This window comes from Drosophila guanche, unplaced genomic scaffold, assembly GCF_900245975.1.
Source record: "Drosophila guanche unplaced genomic scaffold, DGUA_6, whole genome shotgun sequence".
Taxonomy (NCBI): domain Eukaryota; kingdom Metazoa; phylum Arthropoda; class Insecta; order Diptera; family Drosophilidae; genus Drosophila; species Drosophila guanche.
This window is the reverse complement of record NW_022995743.1, coordinates 17,811,738-17,830,091: the sequence shown is the minus strand read 5'-3', so window position 1 is coordinate 17,830,091 and position 18,354 is coordinate 17,811,738. Positions and strand designations below refer to the sequence as shown.

The following is an 18,354-nucleotide window of genomic DNA, read 5'->3' as shown; positions in this document are numbered from 1 at the left end:
TACTTCCAAGTCGATCTCTATTGCCACTAGATACAATAGAGGTAGTTCACGGTAAAATACGGTGAAGCACTTGGCGGGTACTTACTCTCGCCTTCCAGCGCCTTCTCGCCTCACTCACCTGAACAGTCTTTTTCCTCCCCTTGATTACATCGGGATCATTGGTGATGTGCGCCTCGATCAGCAGGCGCAGCTTGTCGGTGACTTTGTTCTTAAATTTGCTGAGATAGGATTCGTGGTCTTCATTGTCGGGGTCGATCATTTCGCAGGAGGCACTGCCGGGCACTCTGTTTGGTGGGAAGACAACAATAACCACAATGAGATCGACCCTTCCTCACCCTGTCTGGGAGTTGGGAGTTACACTTACACTAGAGTTGTGTGATTGTCCGTGGAGAGGTTCATGGTGAGCTCGTCCTTGATTTTGCGAAGCCGGTCGCTGGCCTCCACATCCCTCTTGCTGCTCTGTGCAGCCCGCTCCCGAAACACGGCCAAGATCTTCTCGCTGGAGAGCGCTGCGAGAATAGAGCGGGGATTGTGGAGATTGACAGGTGAAGAGATAGAGAAGTGCTCACCCATTGCCTGCTCCACTTCGCGCTCGATCTGCGTGCGCCTCAGCTGTTGCACCCGCTTCAGGAAGTCTGCGGATCGCGCTGATACTCCTGGTCCTTGAACAAAACTCTGCAGGGCCTGCTCCAGCATCCCCTGCAGCTGCTGGGACTCGCTCAGCCAGGCATCCATGGGCAGTACTCTAAAGTGGTATTCAAGGGAAGGTTTTAGCTTTTGCCCAGTGCCTAAGTAAATTTACACACCGATAGTCCTGCTTCAGTTGGCGCTGCTCCTTGGATGCATCCATCTCATACCACCTGGCCAGAAGAGCCTCCTGTTCGGGCGTTGTCTGAGGGTCGGCCAACACTTCCGCATAGATGTCCTCGTCCAGATGCGTGGGCAGCGGCAGGCGGCCGAGGCCATCGCCGATGAGGGCCAGGAAGAAGACGCTCTTCGTGTGGGCATGACAGGTGTCGATCTCGTGCAAGTAGTCCTCGATCAAATAGGGATCTCGCTCCAGTTGGTTGACCCCCAGTGCCCCAGTGCCAAAGTGCATGTCCACGAACTCCAGCTGTGTGAATGCCAGAGAGAAAGTCGCTTGAATCAGCCCAAAAGGCGAGTCTACTGGTCTACGGGATGCTGCACTAACCTCGATTTGACGGTCGTCGTAGAGGCTCTGCAGCTCGGGCCCCACCAGCTCCAGGAGCATGCGGCGCTCCTGGTTGAACTCCTGCTTCAGGCTGGCCACATAGATCTTGATGAGCAGCGGCTTGGGCAGGCGTGTCTGCTTCGTTGTCACCCCCTTCAGTGCATTCAGCACACTCTCGTCGATGGGCGCAGCCATTTGTCTTTCGTTCTATCTTTCCTTTAGTTCAAAAGTCCTATTTCCACTTTTCCGGCCTGTGGTTGTGATTGTTTATGCGTGCGTGCGTGCCTGCCTGTGTGCGTGCCTGTGTGCTTGGCCGGTTTATTTAACTTGGTTGAAATCAAGCAGCATCTTCGCTCACGTCGCGGTTCCACCAGAAACAATTCGAAGCAGCCCGAGGCCTTGCCACTTCAGCTTCTATCTGTGCCCGTATCTATGCCCGCTCTCTGGGCGAATACGAATGGGAGTCCCCGCACCCGCAACCCGACGGGTCGTCGTGGGCATAGCGTGCCAAAAGTTGATCCCTTCGATTCAGCTGCAAATAAAAATTGAAAATTGAAAATTGAAAAGAGCAAAATTTGTATTTATGGTCTTCTGCGGAGGGGAAACTTTTTGAATAACCCCAAACATAAAAAAAAAGAAAAAGACATGAAAAGTTTCGTCCTGCCAATGAGCAAGCGAGGGATATGCACAGACGGCAGGGAGACAGCTTCCTGCATTCGTAGGACCAAGCGGGCAAGTCAGAAAGTGTTAACATTTGACTGGGTTCTCGATTGAAACATTTGGTCCAATCGCTTGGAATGGCAAGCGAGTACGAGTCCGAGCACGATCAGAATTCCATACGCATTCCACCCAAGCATCCGTTTCCCATCCATTTCATTCGAATAAAGGACCTACATACGAGTATATCCATATATGTATGCTCCCGCAGCATACGCTAGCGTGTGATGTACGTGATATTCATGAGATAAATTAAAGGCGAAAGCATTCCAAGCCACATTAGGTTCTACGGAAATTACTTGTCAAAATAAACTTCAGAGATAAAGCAGCAGTTTAAAGTAGATCAACTCTGCTTTAAGACAAACAAATGTACATAAAAGAGCTCACTGGCGCATATACCTGTCCGTGTCTCCGTCCCTCTCCCTGTCCCTGTCACTATTCCTGCCCTTGTTCTGGTTCTGGGTTTTGTCCTGGTCCTGGTCTTGGTGCAGGCGCTAATGAAGACGCCCTCCGCTGCCACTTGCCGCCTGCCGCATGTATCTTGTCTGGTTGCCCGCCAAACAAAATCGATTGCAATTAATTCCGCTTCAGTGAGTTTGCTAAATTGCTCGTTAGAAAAACGGCTGCGGACTGAGGGCAGTACGTACGAGTAGTCCTCTCTGCGTTTCCTTTGGTTAGTATGCCGTTCCCTGCTGAGGCCCCATCCCTTGATCACCGAACCCTGCAGCCTTCAACGCTGTCACTTTCCATCGTCCTTCACCATCTTTTTCCTATACTTTGATTTGATTTCCTTATTTGATTTCTAACAAATTCAGTTCGATGTGCGCCTTGACAGTCTGAGCAACATAATGCATCGTGGCGAAACAATGCAAATTTAATTGTCAGACATTTCGCAATAAAAAGGAAAATCATTGCTCAAAAATATTTGATTCCCTCTGCAGAGTAAACTGCTGGGAACAAGTCAACTGAGAGAACTGAAAGCCAAAAGTGGGCAGCTTAGCACAGAATACAAGTAGTGGAGAAATCAATTTATGATTTCTCTTTGCCAAAGGACTTGCAGTACCCTCAAAGCTATGGGCACTGGTGAGGCCACTGTGGGCGACATGTTGACTGGAGTCTGAACGGACGCCACAGCTCATTCTGCCTGCCACATACGATTCCTTGTACAGGACTACAATGGACACTTGCGCTCTACGAGCAGAGCCTGTAAATACCTCACTTTGGCACCTGCTCATGCTTAATGGCTTCTTTAATCGGAAATACGTACGGAAATAGTGGGGTTGGGGTTGGGGTTGGGGTTGGGGTTGGGGTTGGGTTTTGGGGCTGTGCACTCATGTTGGGCAGACAATTTAGCTTGTCTAAGAGTGATCGTTATTGCCGATTAACCCCATTATTAATCAATTTCCGACATTCGGAGGGAGCGTTTCGTCAAAGCTGTCAACCCACAAAATTCCCCCAAGCATGGGGACATGAGCAGCAATTGAGCAGGGCAGTGGGTGGCAAATTAATGGCGCTATGCAAACACAATTCCTTCTGGTCTGGCCGCCATCGGGTCTGCTCTTCCATTGGGCTGTTGTTATTGGACACTGGAAACGAGAGTCCTTGTGGACAAATGGCAAATGACTGCCATTAAAGGAGTACGATAGCAGGGAGTTGAGCTCCCTGATTTATTGTGCGGGTCAATTATTGTTGCACCGAATAGGAATATTAACCAAGCGGCAAACAGCGGGCACACATGTGGCAAGGTGGCAGGAATGCCTGCACTCGGATTCCCATGCAAGGAGAGGGTATGCGACTACTACTATCATAGAACATATGCTTAGGAGTCCCACCTACTCTTTCCCATTACCAAATCATTTCTCAATAAATTCACATACAAATAGCAAGCGGCAAGAGCAAGCTTTATGGGGCAATCAAATCGGTTAAATTGAAAAGTCTCATTTGCTAAAAATGCCTTTAAAGACATTTGACCGTTTAATAGTGCAAAGTGGTTGGTTACATATTAAATCCTAATTTTATTTATCGACTAAAGTCGCAATGCAGAAAGAAGATTGTTAAACTGTTGGCGAAACCTAAAATAGTTTTCTTTGTGACTTTAAGCAGCAGAATATCTTTTGACTCCTTGTGCTAGTCCTAAGCAATGGAGTCACGATTACTCCAATTTCCCACTTCACATTCTGTCGGATGGATAAATATGGATGCTGTTCGCCGCAAAACTATAATGAAAATAAAATATTGCTGCCGACTTTCGCTCCAAGTAAATAACTAACTAAATAAATGATAATAGGCCGAAGGCCGCAACAGGCAGAAGCAGGGCCAGACAGGAGACAGGAGACAGGAGGAAGGAGGCAGTAGGCAGACAGGCCCCGGCAGATCCAGGCACAGCAAAAGCCAAAACAGCAGCAGGAGCAGCGAAATCGAGCGATTCAGCCAATTCTCGGGGCCTCGAGCAGACGGAACAGAAGGCACACCACACGGACGGTGCTGGAGCCGGAGCGTATGGGGAGCATTAATAATATATGCGATGGTTGGTGCAAGTGTGCGGCTCTGCGGCTCTGCGTGTCAGCGTATGTGTGTGTGTGTGTGCTGGGGTCCGCTAAGCTGCTCATTTTTCGAATAAATATTTAAGGGCACGAGTACGAGCCACAACAGGAGCAATCCAACCAGAGACAAAATTAGAACAGTCGCATTTCATTTCAAAATGCCACACATTCCTCGGCCATTCTACCATTCTGTTCTACCATTCCGTTACGTCAGTGGCTGCAACTGTTACTCTACATTTATTTCCTACATTTGTGGGTCACGTGAAACTTTCAAAATCGACCTCTGCCTTTGGAACATCCCAATGATCAGCATCTACAGAGAGACCTGTCGGCGAGCTACAGGACAGGAAGGCCTGTACCTATAAGATATAGTCCCCTACGAAACTTTGAGTCAGAAATGGCAAGCACGAGGAAATGAATGCCTATTTTTTAGGCGCAGCTGAAATGGAATGGAATGGCTCATGACTCTCATTGAAATAAAAGTTTATGCCGCCATCAGGCCAGACGTGGCTGCGTCTCCTGCCACCCTGATAAATACAAAATGAGCCGCCATTTCCCGAAAGCTCCCCGCCCGTTCTCACGCCCTAAATCTGTGCGGGACAATTGATTCCATTCACCCCCAGCTGCGCCCTGCTGTCCAGTGCGTGCAAATTGAGCAGTATCAGGCTTTAACCGTGGTCACCCGCCCACCCCTCTGAGGGCCAAACTTTTCTTCGATTTGGTTTCCTGTAATCAGGTACGTGCTCGGGCACTTAAAGCTGGGCGCAGGGCAATGGACTCTGATTTATGAACGCACTGCCGTAGTTGCCACTTCCCCAGGAAGCACTTTCTGCTGCATTGGATAGAGTCCAGTTTTTTGCGGGCCTTCCGTACGAAGAATCCTTCTCCAGCGCACTTGGGGCAAACGCGAGTCCCTTTTAATCGAGACCCTGACCCTTGAACCAGTTTTATTTCTCCTTTGTGTTTCTTTCTTTTGCTCCGACCACCTGCATCGCTCTCTCTCTTTCTCTCCCTTTGGCGCATACGGTGCTTTGAATTTTCAGCAATGTTCTCTGACAATTTTGTGTGCTGCTTACCTGAAGTGAAGGTCGTCGACGCATTCCCTACACACAAAAGCAGCTGCTGCCACTCCCCCTCTTAGGCTTTTATATTTTATTTATGCTCGGGAGGAGGGGCAGGAAGAGACAAAGGCAGCGAACAGGCGTGGGGGGGGGGGGGGGGGATGAGAGGCTGAAGAAATGCAAAAACAATTTCAAATGTGTCTTTCTTTTTATGCTCGCCTGTCGTCTATTCTCCGCCTTTGTCTCTGCTTCTGTTTCTGTTGCTACCTCTCCAGTCCCTCTTCCTGCGATGCACTGGTTCTCACTTTCTCACTCTCTTTTCTGTTGGCGAAAGCAAATAAGCTTCCAGAGGCAGCTCACGAAATTCATGCCTGAATACGCCGGGCGGGCCCTTGCTAAAAGGCGGAGCGCAGCGCAGCGCAGCAAATGTGGGCCGAATGTGGCATAAATCAAAAAACAAATAGACAGCAGGAGCAGCACAAGAAGGCTTCAGCCTTTCTCTAAGCAAACATATGTACGTATACACATGTATATGTATTTACACAAGCTTACACACACACAAACACACATACAGTTGAGCGCATTTCCGGTCGCTTAACATATTCGATTTCATGGCTTTGTCACGTAAAATTCTACCCGAATTTCATGTCAATGAATTCGCTTTTTTACGTCTTTCTGCTAACTTATTGTAGATTTAACATTTGGCTCAAATGGATAATCATTTCCCCCCCCCCCCCAGTCACCTCTCTGGTTCAACAATTTCGATTCTAATATTTACACATTATTACGGCAAGAATTCCCCCGATCAGGGATGTACAGAGGATTGTCAAAGGCCTCGCCTGTGTTCGGCATTTGGAATTTTGTATTTAATTATTTAAGGATTCCCTTTGCCAGGGTCTTGCTTTTGTGTAAGGCTCAGGGAATACACAATGAGGATAATGGGAAACTTGCACGATGAGTCAGGTAGCAGGTGGGGGGTGTCGTGTGGGTAGACCCTCAAATATGATTGAATAATATTTGATTAATGACTGGAATTAGTGGCCCGATGTCTACTGTAAAGTGTATAATGGCACACGATTTGTCGATCGATAATTTGCACAACTTAAATGGTTAGGCAAGCTTGCGCCAATAAGTGAACCTAAATCTCTGCGACTCAGAGTGCGGGAATTTTGGGTTGGATGTTGGCATTTGATTGGCTCCACAATTGCGTGCGTAAGTGGTCCTACAACCCGCAGATATGATAAGCCGCTTTCCAGCCCGTGGTGCGTGCAACGTGCATGCCACTATTCCGTCCCCACTGCGAGCACCTACAACTTCTATGGGGATCATAATCAGAAATCATTTCGAATCCTGCACTTGAGGGTGTGCTCCAATTAAAATCCCGTATGACCGGAAAGAAGGAGGAGAGACTGTGGCAGAGGAAGCTAATTGGAAATTGATTTCCCAGAAGGAAAAGTTACCCTTTTGTTTCCTTCCCCTCGGCCATTCGAAAGTCGCAAGTAAGCTCCCAAGAACAGAGCCCGTATGGGTAGGTGGTGACTCCATTGAGGTATATCAATTGTGGTGCACTAAGCGGTGCAACTTTGCCCCACCACATGCCAGCTCACATCCACGCACCCAGCCACACGGCATCTCGTATTGAGTGAATTTTGCGCTTTTTCATTAGCAAATGGAACATGAAAACTTGGCTGCCGCCCAGGAAAATGTGTGCTACACACACTCCTCTCGTACCTAATATGGTTTCCACTTTACATTATCATTAAAACTGTTTGTTTATTTGGTCGAGTCAGTCGGTAAAAGTTGTCGGTGGGTCGACTTCGAGTGCTTCTTGTTTCTTTCTTTCTCAATACAATATTAAACACCAAGGATGACACGCTGGCGGAGAGGGCTGGGATAGAGACTCGCAATAATTTGAAAGGTTATGGGCGCACTGCTGTGCGCTGGACAACCTTTGCCAGCTTCGCCAGAGGTCTGCTTGAGATGCTTGCAGATTTGCATGCATAGCTCAGGGGTTGACCCAAAAGTCAGACACAGACCCGGGGCGTAGCAATTGCAACGCGCCTCTGCTGCGGTCTGCTGGCCACTACGTCAAATTGGTCTTACCGAAGTGCCCTGGCAAGATTCGAGGGGCTTTCATGGGTGCGTGTCGTTGCCTGCGTTGAGCAGCATTGAGGGGCATGGTTGCTGCTGTGTTTGGTTGCACGCAAGCAAGTGATACAGCGAAAAGGACAGCAGGCCACATAGCCAACCATACGCTTACAAAAGAGACATGCAACAGTTATTATTTACAGGATGTCATCCTTTAAGAACTATATGTTCTCCCCACATTCCGAGCTTTTAAATGGACATTGTCGTATGACTTCGTGTTATAATGGCCCCTAGAATAGAGTAAACCCTCATCTATGACCCGCTAAATGCGCCCACAAGTGCTTTCGCTTTTCTGAGATTTGAAGCTGTAGCCAATGCCTCGAGTACGGGTGCTCCTCTGCCAGGACAATCTGCTCTATGCTCCCCGATAGCGGCATGCAGCTGCCTCTTTCGGAATGCCTTCTGAGTGATTCCTTGGTCTAGAGTCTCGGCTCTAAAGAGACATCCAGACATCAGGTCTGGTGACAGAATATAGGGAAAAGGTGCGAGGGGTTTTACATATGTTTCCTTCTGTGCCAAATGTTTTCTACAGAGCATTTGGTGGCCAGAGAGATCTTCTCTAAGCGAGTGGTTCCCCATTACGAGCGCAACAAGTGAATATTACAATGACCAGAATAACGGTCAGCAAAAGTTCAGAGACAACATATAAGAAAAGAGTATAGACACATCCACGGCGAGCCGTGCGTAGACAAAATACCAAAATTCACGGAGAATAATATAACGACTTCCGTCCTTCCAGATATGCAGATAGGATGTAAAAGTATTATTGTATTGTGCCATTTTCCACAGTCTTTATTGGAGAGGAAGTATAGAGTACAACCGAAGGTGTACATACAAATCGAGTTTCACCTACAGCCAAGAGCATCCAAAGTTCGTTTTTGCGCTTTCGGAGGTTTCTTTGCTTGGGTTTTGTGCACACATTTCCAGCTGTGCCCAGCAGACGGTAGCCGGTAGCAAGCTTATTTCACATTTAATTAAAAGTGAGGCACAAACAAACACACACACACACACATACACACTCGCACGAATACACACACACTCGTATGAATATGCTTAGCACGTTCCACAAGTGCTAAAGTGGAGGAGGGGCAGCGCATCGTCTGGCGGACGGTAATAACAAATTTGTGTGCAAATATTTAAAATCTTTTGAATGCCGCATTAATGAGCTTTTATTCTGATGGCGATAAGAGCAGCCATCTGACACTCATACACACATGAACACACATAGAACCCCAAAGATAACACACAGACATGTCCCGCAGAGACGAGCACCAGAAATTATGGCTAATTCGCGATTGCTTTATGTTAACCAGATGCGGGCGAAAAAAAAAGGCATCATTCTGCCAGCAGAAAATCAGAACATTGCCAGGGCGGACTCGGGAACATCTGCAACGCCCCCACAACTCACAGCCCTGAAACGAAGGCGCGTGACGTGAACATTCCACTGCCCCACCCACGAGTCGAGCAGGGGAAGTGGAGGATCTCCATGTGTGTTTACAGTGGGGCTGTCAGCATTTGTTAATAATTTATATTTTCAACACTTCTCTCTTTCTTTATCTTTCTGTCTATGTATCTGTTTCTCTGTATTTTGTTTGTGGTGTGCCAGAGGAGAAGAGATGTGAAAAATGCGAAGAATGCGACAAAAGAGTCCGAAAACGGGAGGATCATATGTCTGTGTGTGTGTGATGAGTGGCGAGCAGCGCTTCACTCAGGCCAGATAGAGGCGGAGCCCATTCTGATGTCCTTATCAAGTGGGTTGAGTGCTGATTTATAGCACTTTACCGTCCCTTATCCAGACAGGAAGGGGCAACGGGCAGGTGGGCAGGGAGTCTAAAGTTTTAAGCGCTCACTTTGCATTTAAAGTGTGGCAGATACAAAAACGCTCCACCCGCACATTACTCATACGTCGGGGTGGGTAAGCCAGCACCCCTCGCAGAGACTTAGCGAGTCAAAAACAGACCGCACTTTACCTAATTGAACGAAACTGAGCGAAAAACAACGAATTAATGACTCACCAGGAGGAATCAATTTAATTTGTATGCTTTAACGTTTAAAAACACTTCATATTTTTCGAAATTTCATTTTGGATTTAAGTTTTCACACAGTTGTTTGAAAACCATCATCTATAATATGAAGTTTAAAGAGGGAATTCTTTAACTTATAATTAAAAATTTTAAAACTATTCCTTGTTAAACTTAATTGGGCAAAAACACAAGTCCTTTCCTCTGAAGTGTTTTGACGACTGATTCCTTATCGCTGCAGTTCATTTAGCTCAAGTAAAAACAAAGCTGCTCAGCTTTCCTTTAAATTGTTCCCAAATTCCAGGGACCGTAAATAATGATTATTGTTATTTTTTTGTTGTTGAAAAAATCATCCATTTAAAGTAGCCGCACCGAAGAATTAAATAGAGCAATAGACTGCTCGATCGATAAACTTGCAAATCCACCAAAGCTTTCAATTAAAGTTAGTTTAAGTTTATAGCATAATTATTAATAATTATAAATATTTACTATGTTTGAGCGAAAAAATAAAACTCAAAATTTAGTCAATATATTTTTATAATTTTTTTTTAAGAGAATAAAAGATATTTTTATCAATAATTATTGATCATTATAATTTATATTATGCTAAAAACGTAGACAAAATTAATATTGTAAGATTTTTAAAATATAGCTTATAATGATTACGGTCCATGCGCATTTTGAATGCTCAAGGAAATGTAAAAAAGATTAAACAACTAAAGAAGAGCAGCCCTGACGACCGGTGAGGCGTTATTTAAGACTAATTTAGGCTATCTTTAAATTCAATTTATTTCCCCATATCAGTTACCGTAAAAGATTACTCAAATTTATTATATTTACGACTTTATTTGGGCATGCACCAATTTTTAGGTGTTTTAAATGCTTCTGCGCTTTCAGTTTCTATTTTCCATACCTTTGGCACACGAGGGAACCCACTTAAAATAAGTTTTCCCAACACTCATTTCCCTAAAGTGTTTACACTACGAATTTGGGAAATCATTCTCTGCCCGTTCGCAGAACAAAGAACGAAACGGATGCAATTAAACGATGCCGATGTGAGAATCAAAGTAATAGCCGCAGCTATTATATTATGGGCAGTAAAACCGACTTATTGCCATGTTCAGTCCAGAAGTGGGATGACAGAGGCTTATGCGATGGTGTGTTTAAGGCGCTTTCGGCCTGCCTCTGCTTTGACCCAGTTTTTGTTTCTTTTAGCGATTCTATAGAATTACTTTTTTAATGAATTTATATTCATTAAGAACCGTTAAAGTGGGACTTTAGATTTAGTTACTAGAGAGAGAGAGAGAGAGATCTCGCTTGCACCCCCTGCCTCATGCAGTTTGTTTCACTGGGGGAGGGTGGCGAGCTAAAAGGGCGCGTTGGCGGGTGAAGTGGTGTAGATGTATGTCATCTCTTATGTAGAAAAAATGTAAAATGTAAAATTGGAAAAAACCACCATACACCATACATACAGCTGTGTTCAATGAAATAGTAGTGCCGCACCTCACCACTTACAAAACTATTTTAAAGACATTTTCAATCATCCAAATTAAACAAGTGATACCATTTTAGAAATGTACACATTAGAAACCAGAAGGAATCCTGGAACATTTGCATTCTATCTTCTTGTTTTACATGAATTTAGAAAAATACCCATGAAAACTGCTGTTCAATGAAATAGTAGTGCATTTTTTAAAAATAAAAATAAAACCGAAACTAAAGTTAATACCCATATTTCATGTTCTACATGTTTCTTGAGGTTTAATAATTAGTTTTCTAATCTATTTTGATTTCAAAACTTCCTTACTCCCGCCTGGATTGGGTCAATAAGGTCCTGCCCAAGCTCCAATAGAATTTTAGCCAATAATTCTTGCTCTCACTTTGCTTTGTTTGCCGGTAAATTATAATGCATTTTTCACTCCCCCATAAGATTTTGATTATATTCAGATCCAGGGACTGAGTTAAACATGGCAAAATGCCGATCTATTCAGATGAAACTCGATTCTTGGCGAGCTTTCATGAGTGTTTCGGACCATTATCTTGTTGAAAGATCCTTTAAAAAGGTATTTTTCGACTGGAATATGAATGTAATGTATGAAAAAGTAAGCTGGCCCACACCATTTTGTGAAATGCTCCAACTAGGAGGCCAGGAAGTAGCACTTCATATGGACTGGAACTCATAGGCTTTCAACCCAACTGCCCAATTCTCGGGTTTTCAAGAATTTGTGCACTAATCTGATGTCTGTGAGCGCCAATCATATTCTTTTTGGTATTTCTTATCACATAATACAACTTAACGCTAATCAGTCAAAATTCTACCACTACTTCTTGCAATTAAAGAATGTGTATTCAGTCGTCTACGAACTGTCATAACACTTACAGAGCGATATAAAATTGTTTTCATAATTTTTGAGGATATTGAAGACCTGTCTTGACCTTGTCTTCGACCATCTTCGACCAACCTCTAAAAGATACGTTTTTCGCATAAAAGATCAGTTTTTAGGGATCTTCTAGTTAAAATGGTTAATTGTAATAGTAAGAGCACATTCAACTTAGTTTTCAATTCTATTATACTATTATTATATATTGGCTTTAGTTTTTAATAAAAATCTTAGGTATCCTCTACTGGAGCAAACAATGATTTTTTCTAAGCTCAAAAAAACAAAAATACAGCCATGCCCATCATAAAAATATTTAATATAATAGATTAAGTTTATTGATGGTGACTTTTTCGAATTTATTTGTTGTGTTTTTTAATTATTTTGAAGTACTTGCACTCAGCACTACTATTTCAATTAACAGCCCATTTCAAGGGTATCCGTCAAGAGTTATGAAAAACATTGAAAGTCTGGAAGTGTCTCAAAAAAGTCTGAATATGAGGATTTCCGGCACTACTATTTCATTGAACACAACTGTACATTCATATGTGTATGACTGAGAACCGGGTATAAAAGCTATGACACGTACAAAGCGTCTCACAAACGTTCATACTCTTTATATTTCATTTCATTTCATTTGAGCACATTATAAATTTGACTCGTGCACTCATTTCGTGGCACCTCATTTGCAGTTCCATTGGGTTTTTCCATTTCGAAATTCATATTCAGGGTGGTCTAATGCAAGTTCTGATTCATTCCAATCCTGATTAGCTCTCGATTAATGAATTTGCCAATTTACCCTCATCAACTTCATGGATACTGGGCTACTAATTAAAACACGCTACGCCCCACATAAGAGCAGAGAATGGCTCGTAGTTCTTTTAATAGTGCGGCATTTAGGGCATCCCTCTGACATACATACATATGTATGTAAAAATGTACATATGTACGTACGCACTCAGTAAGGCATTTTTCAGAATTATCAGACATAAAACTCTTTATGGAAATGAACCAAGAGAATCGTTAAAAAAACTGTGGGTGTATGCATGCTCGTACCTGGTATACGAGTATATGCATAATATTTTAGTAATAAACGCTTCTTGAAAAATGTTCCCAGTATTTACCTGGTCCGCAGTGCTTGCGTGTATCATAAACATTTTTATTGGCCATTTTCAGCAAAAGAGCGAACAAGCGGGAGAGATCCGCGAGGAGAAAATATGAACCATTTCATTTCCATTTTCGTATTTTCGTATTTGTTGTTTGTCATGGCCTATTCAATTATCTTGATATTACACATACGCACCATGGGCTACGACTCGTTTTGGGTGAACTTTTGCCAGAGAGCGACGGGTTGCAATTACCGGGCCCGCACAAAACTAATTACTGAGAACACAGTACGGACATCTGTGGCCAGAGTGCGTTTATTGATCCCGGAATGGTGGCAAATGGACGTGCGGACTACTCACCCGTCAGCAGCTTCCCAGAGGCGCTCGGTTTTTCCCTGATGTATACTTTGTATAAGTTTCGAATATTTTTTGGCTGATTATCTCACAATTTTTCAATTTAAATACTTTCTTTCACTTTTCTTTTCTTTATTTCCATTTGTGTTTTGACTGGAGTTCCGACTCGCTTCGAGAATTTGATACAAAAGAAGATTATGAATGGACACTGCATGGAGGAACTAGAGTGGGAGGGAAATGTCCTGAGGGGTGGTAATTGGGTAAAAGCGGGATTTAGCTGATTGGAAGAGGGCGGGAACATTTCTCATTTGCATTTTATGCATATTTTAATTGCTCGTAGATACAGAAATGCGAAATGAAGCACGGGGAAAACCCAGTCGCACTCCACGAGCAACACAACGCTTCCACTCCAAACTCCATCCTCATACCATGTCTGCAGGTGGAAGCTGTACAAGAACAATGGGCGGGACCCTGGGGTTAGAGTCCTGCTGTGGTCAATGCACTTGGCACAATTCTTTGATTTTCTTTATATCCCGACGTTCTTTGTTTTCGTTTACGCTTTCGTTTAATTGAATATTAGAACGAAACTGTGGGAAGAAGTTTTTCCGACCGTGGCCTGGGACTTGTCAGGATTTGCGTTTCGCCTACCCTAAAGCCCCTCTTTATGTGCTTTGTTTATTAAAATTCAATTAGACAAGTTTTTTTCCAATTAAAATTGTTTGGCGCTGCAATTTTAAGGGTTCCTTCTCTGTCCCGGCCAAATTTTCGAGTGCTTCAGATCGAGTGTCGAGTGTCCCGTGTGGCCGGACGGGTCGGTGTGGGTTCCTCGGGGCATGGCTAACTTAATTGGTTTCTGCTGCTCCCTTGGCTGAGAGCACTTGTCGAGGCCGCATAGTTGAATGCATATTGCATCACATTGCTTAAGTGCTTATTCAACGACTCGAGCATTAATCCCACTCGTCGGACCGGAGTCAAGACATTGATAGATGCAAAATGGAATGAAATGCATTTCCATTTAAACAGTAAGGAGAGAGAGAGTGCGCGACATAAGTAGAGGAATATCGCACCAGCGAAATAGGGAGAGGGGCGCGCTCCAATCACCAAATATAAACAACGACACCGACACGAGAAACTGTACCCCAACCATTGCCCCCAGCAGCTCCCATGTGTGTATCTCTGTGTGTGTTTAGTGTGTGTCCGTGTGCGGCATAGGGGGTGGGCTACACTTATTTACACTTCACTCGGCTACTTCGGGGGCTGGCAACGGCTCACTTGTTCGCGCCCGCCTTCAGAGTTTTCTGGGCTATTGGCCTGACTGCCTGCTTGCCTCGCACGGAACTTCTTTCCACCGGTTGTGAGCACGAAACGCTTTGAAGTTCGACGACGAACTGAACGGCAAAACGGCTCGGCACTCTCGAAAGCTTTCGTGGCACAGAAACGAAGTGGAATCGGAACAGGTGCCGAGAGAGGCGCACGGAACATAATGAGAGCACAAGCTCTGTTGCCCGTGGACTGTTGCTGCTGTAGCAGGAAGCGCAGGGCAGCCAGCATTTAACTTTTTGTTGCGCCAGAGACACTTGTAGCGCTTCTGGGGCAGGGTTCCATGGTGCCAGGCTCAAAAGCAGGTGCAGGGGCTTTGCCAGGGCAGCGGTACGGTGGTCCAGGCACAGGCAAAGTGCTGTTGCTCCGAAAGTGTTTCCGGATCTGATAAATCTGTCGGTAGCGGTTGGCACTTTCATGGACTGCCCCGACATTCGGGGGCCATTAGCGTCAGAAACGCCACAACCGCAGAATGATTCGACGCAAGTGTAAACACTTTCCGACCGACCGACCGTCCGACCTCCGGCCATCTGTGCGGGCCAACTGGCGGTTGATAAGATAAATATCGGCTAAGATACGATCGGGCAGGGTGGTTCCTGTTGCCACTCAATCTTGCCACAACAAAAAAACACACATATATGTAATATGTTCGTGATTGTACATACGCCTCTGTCCCGATTCCAGCCCCGGACGGGGTGTCAGTCTCAGACCCGGGCAGCCACAAGGCGACCGCTACCAACCGTTGCAGCGGAGAGCTTTTGGGGACAATCATTGTGCTTGTGCTTGTGCTAGTTCTATTCCGTTTCGTTCCAGTCGACGCGCTTTATTAGGATTTCATGTGCAGTTGACTAAATGAAGATTCCCCTAAAAAATGAGATGAGAAAATAGGCCCAAAGATTAGTTAATACTGGAATTCGAATTTGGGGAACGCCCAGTAGGCATTAGTTGTGCGCCCAGTTGACACCCCTGTCCTCCTGGCCGGTAAAAACCTAATGGGATTCAAATTAGGTCTTTCAGATTTATGTTCTGCCAGACCAGCGGCAAGCAAGGAGGGCCAGGACGAACTTTAGCAGTAATTAAATAGTTGAAATTTTCATTAAAGAGTCCATTATCGAAGGTCACGAAATCGACGAAAATACAGAGAGAGGGAATGGGAGTTGGAGCACGAAGGCAATGAACCTTTGCCTGGGCTTCCACAGTGGCAGCTTCATCTCAGGTGTCGGATCTCAGGTGCTCCATCTGCAGCAAATTAAACACGATTAGGCGGCTAACGGGTTGTCCGTGCACCATCCACTGCGAGGGTTTTTGGCCTGCTCTCCGCTCACTCCCTACCCCCTGGTGAAATCCATTTCTGTAGTTAATAAGCTCCACCCGCTGTGCCACACGCCACGTGCTCTTTTTGCGCTGAAGCCAGGCAGGAGGTCGAACAGGGCGCAGAGGACTGCAAGGGGTCGCCCAAGGACGGGTGCACCACGGCTCCGTGTTCTATGTAATTGAATGGATGTGTTTGGTGTGACTCCTACGGCGACTCCTGCGGCGTATTGTAGTCCGCTGCCACTCACTTTCACCCTCCGGCAGCCGGTCGTCTACGAATGGCGGAATGGCTAATGCACTCGGGCCTGCATCAATTAATTGATTTATTCAGAACAGAACAGAGCGATGACGCATAGGACGAATGGCTAGAAAGGGAATGGGAAAGGGGCCTTCCGTTTTAATTAGCATTTTCTGGTTTTGATGCCCTAGTGCGTATACGCAATTAATACATATTTGCCTTGTTAATTACTAACCCTGTCCGGCCACATGAGAGTGTAGCACTAGCACTGGCACACACTCAAACACATTAGATAATGGGCCTCACGTGCCAGGCATCCTCAAGGATTTATGGCAAAGGGTTCCAGTCCTCTCCAAGTTGCTGCCCCACCCGCAGACCCATACATTTCAGTAATTCCTCTCCTGTAAATAAATTCTCCTCTACGGGCCATAAAATAAAATGGTTAAATAATGGCTTTCTGACCATTTAAAAAAAATGATAAAATAATTTTTCAAGCTTTATTAAGATTGCAGCATCAAAAAATCGCAATGATTTTCCCACTTGCAGCTGTAAACAAAACAAAATAAAAGGGGTGCAGCTGGCTTAATGCTGCCGCGGAGAGAGAATCGAAAAATTTATTTTGTTTGGCCACAACGCATTTTGGCTAGACGGAAAACTGCTTAACTCCCTGCCAGAGCTGGCAGTTTCTAATTCTGTGGATGCCTTTGAAACGCTTCGAATTTCGAATTAAATTATTTCAACGCGACCATGGGATTACCCAGATCATGACGATGAGGACGAGCTTAGGGGAAGATTATGCTCTTAAATCGATTTAAGGCAGTACCATGAGAAGATACTGTTTAAGTAAGCCGACACCCACAGAGAAAGCAACTGTATTCAATCAGATTACCATTGAACTTCAGCTAAATTTCATTCCGGTGAATAAAGTTCAACCAATCCCACCAAGGAAGTAAATTCAGAGGCTTGGCTTTACAGTTCGCCCGATTTTACCACAATTAAAACAAGAGAAGAGTTGGCACTATTTCAAAAGCGAACAACAGGCTTGTAGATTCATTCAAAGCAATATTGGTTTATACATATTAGCTATGGCTTCCCTTTAAATTTGTATTCACGCATATATGTATGTACATACATATGTACATCTGCCTGTCATTTGATGATGCATCGAAAGACCTAAAGGCTTAGGCTTGACAGAACAGGCGGATGGATGCCACCTGTGCCTGCGTGGCTTTCAGTGCTTATCCATCAATTGCAGAAAGGCAGAAAGTGCCAACAGCAGCTTCGAGGACCGCAGCCAAGGAAAACAAAAAAAAATATACACAAAAACCAATAAAATGCCCGAAGCTCTCGCTTAGAACAACGATGTTACCGGAGAGTGGGACAGGAGAGCGGGCGGGCAATGGTGAATCGTCTCCGTCCATTAAAATACATATTCGAAAAGCCCTAAAATCCATTCATTCAGGTGGGTCGTAAAAGCGCGAATGGCAACTCCCATGCACTCACTCGCATGCCGAGGGAAATGGGTCTCCATCATTCATCCATCGAGGGTCTACATGCTATATGTATGTATGTACATGAATGCGTATGTAGATTTTGCTGTTCAATGTAGCATCCTGTTACCGAAGAGATTCCTTCCCTCCCCTCCCGCACATCTCGACTCGTTTGTCTCATGAGTGCCAGCACGAACAGCAAGCTTTATTTATGTCCGTGTTTTACAGTTCAATAAAGTCCAATAAATTGGGAAAAGAAAGCCAAGACGACGGCCAGACGAATTTTGATGATTTCGGCATTCGGATAGGCCGACTTAAGGCCCGAAGCCTCGAGCGCCCGTTACAGTTGTTCAAGTGAAAAGACACAGGCAGTGGAGCTGACAGTGTTGGCGGACAGAAGGTCAAGAACGCGTATCGGGGTGGCATTGAAGGGCGACGGGTGGATCAGAATGGCACTCCCGACAAATGGGAG

General features: G+C 45.0%; 1 protein-coding gene across 8 annotated transcripts in view; it reads right to left on the bottom strand.

Moving 5' to 3' along the window:
• Positions 1-14,901, bottom strand: part of LOC117581052 — a 36,158-nt gene extending 21,257 nt beyond the window's left edge. For 5 of the 8 annotated variants that reach the window (XR_004573624.1, XM_034267941.1, XM_034267953.1 and 2 more), the window contains exons 1-7: positions 14,755-14,895; positions 13,527-13,689; positions 1,193-1,724; positions 807-1,114; positions 570-745; positions 365-509; positions 119-284 (exon numbers count right to left, since the gene is read on the bottom strand). Coding sequence is in view for 7 of the 8 variants with exons in the window: in XM_034267941.1 (XP_034123832.1) it covers positions 119-284; positions 365-509; positions 570-745; positions 807-1,114; positions 1,193-1,387 (990 nt within the window). In the remaining variant the exon portion in view is untranslated. Of the gene's footprint in view, positions 1-118; positions 285-364; positions 510-569; positions 746-806; positions 1,115-1,192; positions 1,725-13,526; positions 13,690-14,754 lie in introns of all 8 variants that reach the window. The other 3 variants (XM_034267913.1, XM_034267903.1, XM_034267924.1) reach the window with 3 other exon arrangements.
• Between the last annotated feature and the right edge of the window lie 3,453 nt (positions 14,902-18,354).